The 5,826-nt window shown below is 41.5% G+C and overlaps 1 protein-coding gene across 1 annotated transcript in view; it reads left to right on the top strand.

Moving 5' to 3' along the window:
• The window catches only part of RAD18 (RAD18 E3 ubiquitin protein ligase), a 105,753-nt gene extending 101,461 nt beyond the window's left edge, over positions 1 to 4,292 (top strand). Inside the window, exon 13 of the mRNA XM_059387891.1 lies at positions 3,475 to 4,292. Coding sequence (XP_059243874.1) covers positions 3,475 to 3,577 — 103 coding nt within the window. The 3' untranslated portion in view covers positions 3,578 to 4,292. The remainder of the gene's footprint in view (positions 1 to 3,474) is intronic.
• The last annotated feature ends 1,534 nt before the right edge of the window (positions 4,293 to 5,826 follow it).

Genomic DNA, 5,826 nt, shown 5'->3' with positions numbered 1-5,826 from the left:
AAAAAAAAAAAAAAGTGGTGCTGAGGTTCCCCTGTCCGTAAGGGAGATGAAAGGCTATCCGTACCCGTCTGGATGTGTTGCTGAACTTTGGGAAGGGATTTTGTGGTTCTATTGGATATAGGTACCAGATTCACCATCCTACCCTGTCCTGTGGGAAAAGGAAGCATCTGAATTGATTTAATGGGGTTTGGGTAAGACTCACAATGGGGAAGGGAAGTAATGTGACTTTGTAGATGGGGCCCTTTGGGCTAATTCATTATACTATTGTTTTTAAATTTGTATGTGTGTAGGAATTAATGGGTTATGTACTCATAATTCTATATCCAGTAAATGCCAGAGCAAATTCTCCCTGATAGGGAAGAGCCAAACACAGAGAAGTGAGTTGAGTTCCCACAACCCTAATCACCCTTTATAGCTACAAGTCTTAAGACTAATGATTTTCCCTAGAGCCTCAGAGAAAGGAGGCAGCTTCCACCTAGAGGCACCCTTTGGGATTTTGGACTTGTGTCCAGCCTAGCATAGCTACAAGTTATACACCTTTTTGAAAAATAGCTATTTGCTTGCTATTAGATTCTTTCAAAACTGAATGGCCTAATCCATGGAGGCTCTTATGGACTGAATTGTTTCTCCCTAAAATTCATATGTTGAAGCTCTAACCTCCAATGTGACTATATTTGGAGATGGAGCCTTTAAAGAAGTAATTAAGGTTAAACAGGTCATAAAAGTGGTCATGAAGCCACAGAGTGGTGGATCTCCTTCTTTGAGGCTACAAACCTGAATGGTGCTGAGTGAGCCATGTGGGTCATTCACGTACGTATCAATAATAAGGGCCCATTCTTTGAAGGAAATGACTGTAATCAATAATGGGCTGATGGTCAAGGGATTCGCTAGACTTTTTATCCTCCCTACAATCTGTAGGCATAATATTACTGAGTGTTGGAATGGCCTCCTTTAAAAATGTCAACTCCCTCACCTTCTAGTCCATATATCTTAGTAAGGAAATTTGGTCACTGAATGCTGCTGTCTCCAGAAAGGAATCCTTTCCTTTTGGCCACTTTCTGGGTAATGATTAGGACAGAAAGGGTTTTGAGGTTATGTATTTTCCTATTTCAGAAACTCAGGGTTCCTTCTTAACTATTCCTGTGCATGATGTTTCTTTCTTTCTCCTAACAGCAACTGTGTAATGGCCAGATTGGTACCTCCTCTGGGTAGCAGCTTGGCAGGCGGGGGGCGGGGAGGGGGTGTCCTAGTGGATTCGCACTTAATTCTGATTCAACTTATTGGATTCACTTTCTGGACTGATACGGTTCTAGGTCAGGGATAGCAAACTATGGTCCTTAGGCCAAGTCTGGCCTGCTGTCTGTTTGTTGATAAAGTTTATTGGAACATAGCCACACACATTTGTTTATCTATTGGATCTGGTTCTTTTCACAATTACAACAGAATTGGGTGGTTACAACAGACTGTATGGCCCTCAGAGCCCAAAATATCCTTTACACAAAGAGTTTGCCAACTCCTGTCCTAAATCAGAAGGCTAGTGATGACTTGCCTGAGTGCAGTACTCACTGAGTCTTCTTACTATGGCCCACATGTGTCAAAGGGGGGACATAATGAGTCTCCGAAAAGTTTAATAAACTTTTTGAGGAAATTGAGGAAAAGGTACAGTTACAGCTAATAAAAAGGCACAGGCTGGTTTTGTGGAGGGGGAGAAAGAGTAACTTCTAAGAGGAGGAACCTCTTAGACTCTGGGAGTTACAGAGAGGGAGGGACAGTAATGAACTTTGTCCTTCAGAGCCACCTCTGGAGCCATCTCTCCATGTATATCCTCCAGCTTATCCCTAGAGCCTTTATCATATTAATCGTAGTTACTTAAAGTTTTAGTCTGATGGTTCCAACATGTGGGTCATTCTGTCTGTGTCTCTTGGTTACTTTATATCTTGGCAGTGGACTTTTTATTTGGTGTTTCTTCTTTGTGCATTGTACATCTTGTGTGGATGCTAGACATCTTGCAGAGGTCCTTAGATACTGAGGTAAAAATAGGGTTTGTGCCTGGAAACAGCATGCTGCTTCTTATAGGCCATTAGTGTGGGAAGTTGAACCAGGTTGGAATTTCCTGGTTCCTACCATGACCTTCAGTGTATCAGAGGCATCAAATTCCTCAACCAGTGGACTAATTTTACCTTGTGCTTAGTATGGGGGCTGGATTGTGGGAAGCTTTTGTTCTCTGATTTTGTTCTCATTTACCTTTCAGCCTTGTCTGCACGCCTGCATTCCAGAGGTGCAACTCTCCATGTCTACACCTCTCCCTCAGCAGTATACTGCTACTGCCTATTACTTGGTGCTTGGCTCCTGGTGGGAGCCTGCTGGGGCTCTCTTGTTGTCTTGTTCCAGCTACAGTCTTGGGCAGGCCCTGTGTGCCTGGATCTCGGGGTTGGAGCTTTCTCTTCCCATCTTTCCCACCTCCCTTGTTAGTTAGACTACCTTGCCCAAGCCTTTGCTTGGTGTTGTTTGAGATCACCAGCCCAAGATGATTTTCTGCCCTTCCTCCAGAGTAAAGATTTTTATTTCTATTTCCCCAGCAGCAAAGAAACTTTGCAGTGTTCTTGCAAATTATTTCCTATCCTTCCCTTTCAAGCAGACTTCCCATTCAAACATTGTGCCCCTTCTATAGAGATAGTAGATCTTTGCCTGGTTCCTGTGAGCCAGTGAGTTTCCCTCAGCAGCGGAAAGCTCTCAGTTCATAGGAGAGAAGAGTCCCTAGAAGAGGTAGGACTTTCTGCCTGATCCCTGTCACCCGCATTCACCAGCTTTATCCTGTGACACCACAGTGGGCTTTCCTCAGTCTCCTACCCTGCTCCCAGTCTTTCTTATGAGCACTGTTCGGAGCTTCTGGAAAAGAGCTTGCCAATGCATGTGGCCTATCCTTTGTGTCAGGGGCCTTCAGTACCAGCCCATAGTTCAGAATTCATTAAAATGTTAGCTCATGTCCTCTTGCCTGGTTGTACAACAGCCACCTTTCTCCCAGTTCTGTGTCAAAAGTGACAGAATTTATGTGGCCCACCTTTCTTTCATGGGACTTATCTTTCTTTGGAATTTGTTTTCTTGATTACCTTACACCCTCAGCTCTCAGACAGGCTCACGAGAATGATTTTGTTAGACACCGACTTTGTCTTGTTAGGATACCAGCACTTTTTTTTTTTTTTTCCCCAGTTTTCTTCATGTTAAGCTAGTCTACATTTTGATTCGTAAGGCATTCAGTTCCTGCTTCTGTCACTTACGGCCTGTAATCTTTGCTTAGTCACTATTTTCTCCGTTATAAAATGTGTATAATAATAACAGTAATAATAATTACTATAGATTTGCCAGTGGAGCAGAGAACTGTCTAGTGTATGTGAAAGCACTTGTCAACTAGAAGCTGCTGTAGAATAATCATCATTATTTTCTGAGATGCTTTTTCCTATTTTCTGTTTTCAGAAGTGATCTTCAAGACACAGAAATGAGTCCAAGACAGAATCGTCGTACCAGATCAGCAGAGGGTGCTGAGATTGAGCCGAGAAATAAGCGGAATAAAAATTAGTGAGGGCTTTGCTGACCTTTCCAGTGTGGTGATTGGAGTGTGGCGCTTTGGGTTGCCACATAGACTTCATATTCATAAATGCCCAAGTGTTGACTTCTCAATATGATAGTTAGCTGATTTTCATACGTTTTGCCTTTCCTGGGAAAAATAAGTTCTAAAACCCCCTCACTTGGTCAATTACTCACTGTCTCTAAAGCATCTCTGTCTAAAAATATTGACATCTGCACATCTGCCGACTTTGCAGAGTATACAAAGATCTTGACAAAGAGTTTTGTGTGGTTTTGTTTCTGAATTTCAGGATTTCCTCAAAGCATTCTCCTCTTCTCAAGAAATTAACTTGAGAAAAGGATTCTTTTCAACCTCTCTTACAAGGAACAGCTGAGGAGTTAAGAGCCTTTGTATTTCTGGAAAGGCAGCACCACTTTGGTGCTTATCAGCCCTTGATGCCCGGATGCCAGCATGCCTGTCACAGCAGTTATGTGATGGTCATTGCCCAAGTTTTTAATGTAGTCGTTTGTCACTTGGAGTAGGATGTTAGTATTGAAACTAAAAGTCACAAACACTAACTTTGAAACATTGGCATATTCTTTGGAAATGACACTTCAAAATGATATTAATCTTTTTTTTCCTTTTTCACTTGGGTAAATCAGATCTTTACTACTCTGACTCCAAGCTATTAAACAAAAAGAATGCAATAAATGAATTTGAAAATGAATAGACTGTATCAATTTAAAATAATGTTCTGGAAATAGTGTCTTATGAATAGTGGAGTACAAGCTGCAGATCAATGGAAAGACTTGGTCAGAAATTGTCTCTGTGCAAAATGTCCACCAGTTCCCAGTTCTTCCAGAGTTCCTAAGGCCATTCTTCAGCATCCCAGAGTCAGTCCTCTCCACCCCTGTCCCCACATCACTCCCGGCCCAAACACATCACTGTTCAAATAATATGACAGCACATGAGCCAGTGCTAAGAAAACAAATTTATGAATGTACCAGAGAGACATTTGTGTCCCCCTTTCCAAAGAATGTCTCCATTGACTTTGGCCATTTGTTTTCTTTTTGAGTTCCCTGAGCTTCAAATGGTTATTTAAGAATTTGTCATAGTCATTTCATCTGCTAAATTATGAGTGGTGCATTAAGGAAACTAAAAGCACTACTCACTGAATCTTTCAAAGGATCTGATATGAGGTAAGTGAGCAATATCAACTAAAATAAGGTTTAACATTGATGTGATATTTACGTCACTGAATTGCCAGAAATTATGCTAAAATGAAAACTGTTCCAATAAAAATTGCACAGCCTACTATAAATTAAACTGGAAGTAATTACTACTTTAATTGCAGCTGTTAAAAACAAAATCCAAACAAGTAAATGTGAAGATCTAATTGGCTTTATTCGAGGATTCATGAATCAGGCAACATCCCATCTACAAGTAGAAAGGAGCCAAGTTGCTGTACAAAATGGATAGTTTTTAAAGGCAGAAACAAGGTTGAAGGAAGGACTGAAGCCATTAGCAAAAGAAAAGAAAGGATTGGTGTAGGCAAGTTCATCCTTTGGGGGAAGACTAGATGCAGATGATGTCAGTAAAGCTGATCAGGAAATTCCAGATCGGCTGGGTAAAGGTCACATCCTGGCAGTGCAATGAAGTTTTGGTTGCTGTTGTGGGGGCAAGTGACTCCATTTGGGGCCTGTTAGTTCTTTTCCTTTTTCTTCCTTTTAAACACAACGAAAGATTTTGCAAGGGAGTAGTGAGACCCATGATAGGGAGTCAGGCAAGTGACTTTATTCAGAAGATTTTTGATTATCTTCTTCATCAGGTAGCCATCATTGTGCTGAGTGATGTAGGAATGATGTTAGGGTTCAAAGCCAGGGGCCAAAAAAGAACTCTTAAGATGTCTTTGGTGTAAAAAGATGGTTTCATTAAAGTACAGGGAGAGGACCTGTGGGCAGAAAGACTGCACTGGGGTCAGGAAGAGTGGCCCATTATATACTATCAAGTTGGGGGGTGGGTAGGTATAGCATAAGCCTCCCAGGTATTTTGACAAGATTTCCAGGATTCTGAGGGGGCAGCTGTTGTTAGAAAAAGGGGCTAGTTAGGAAAAGGTCATTTATTACTCTTCAGTAAAAACTGAGTCATGAGACTTTTCAGGTGTGTATTGGTGGCTCATATGCTTGGAGGATGATTGCCAACCTGTATCTTGTGGGGGTAGAGATAAAGGAAGTTTCCAAGGGAAATTTTTTTTTTTTTTT

This window comes from Mustela nigripes, chromosome 2, assembly GCF_022355385.1.
Source record: "Mustela nigripes isolate SB6536 chromosome 2, MUSNIG.SB6536, whole genome shotgun sequence".
Classification (NCBI taxonomy): Eukaryota; Metazoa; Chordata; class Mammalia; order Carnivora; family Mustelidae; genus Mustela; species Mustela nigripes.
This window is presented reverse-complemented; position numbering and strand designations above follow the sequence as displayed.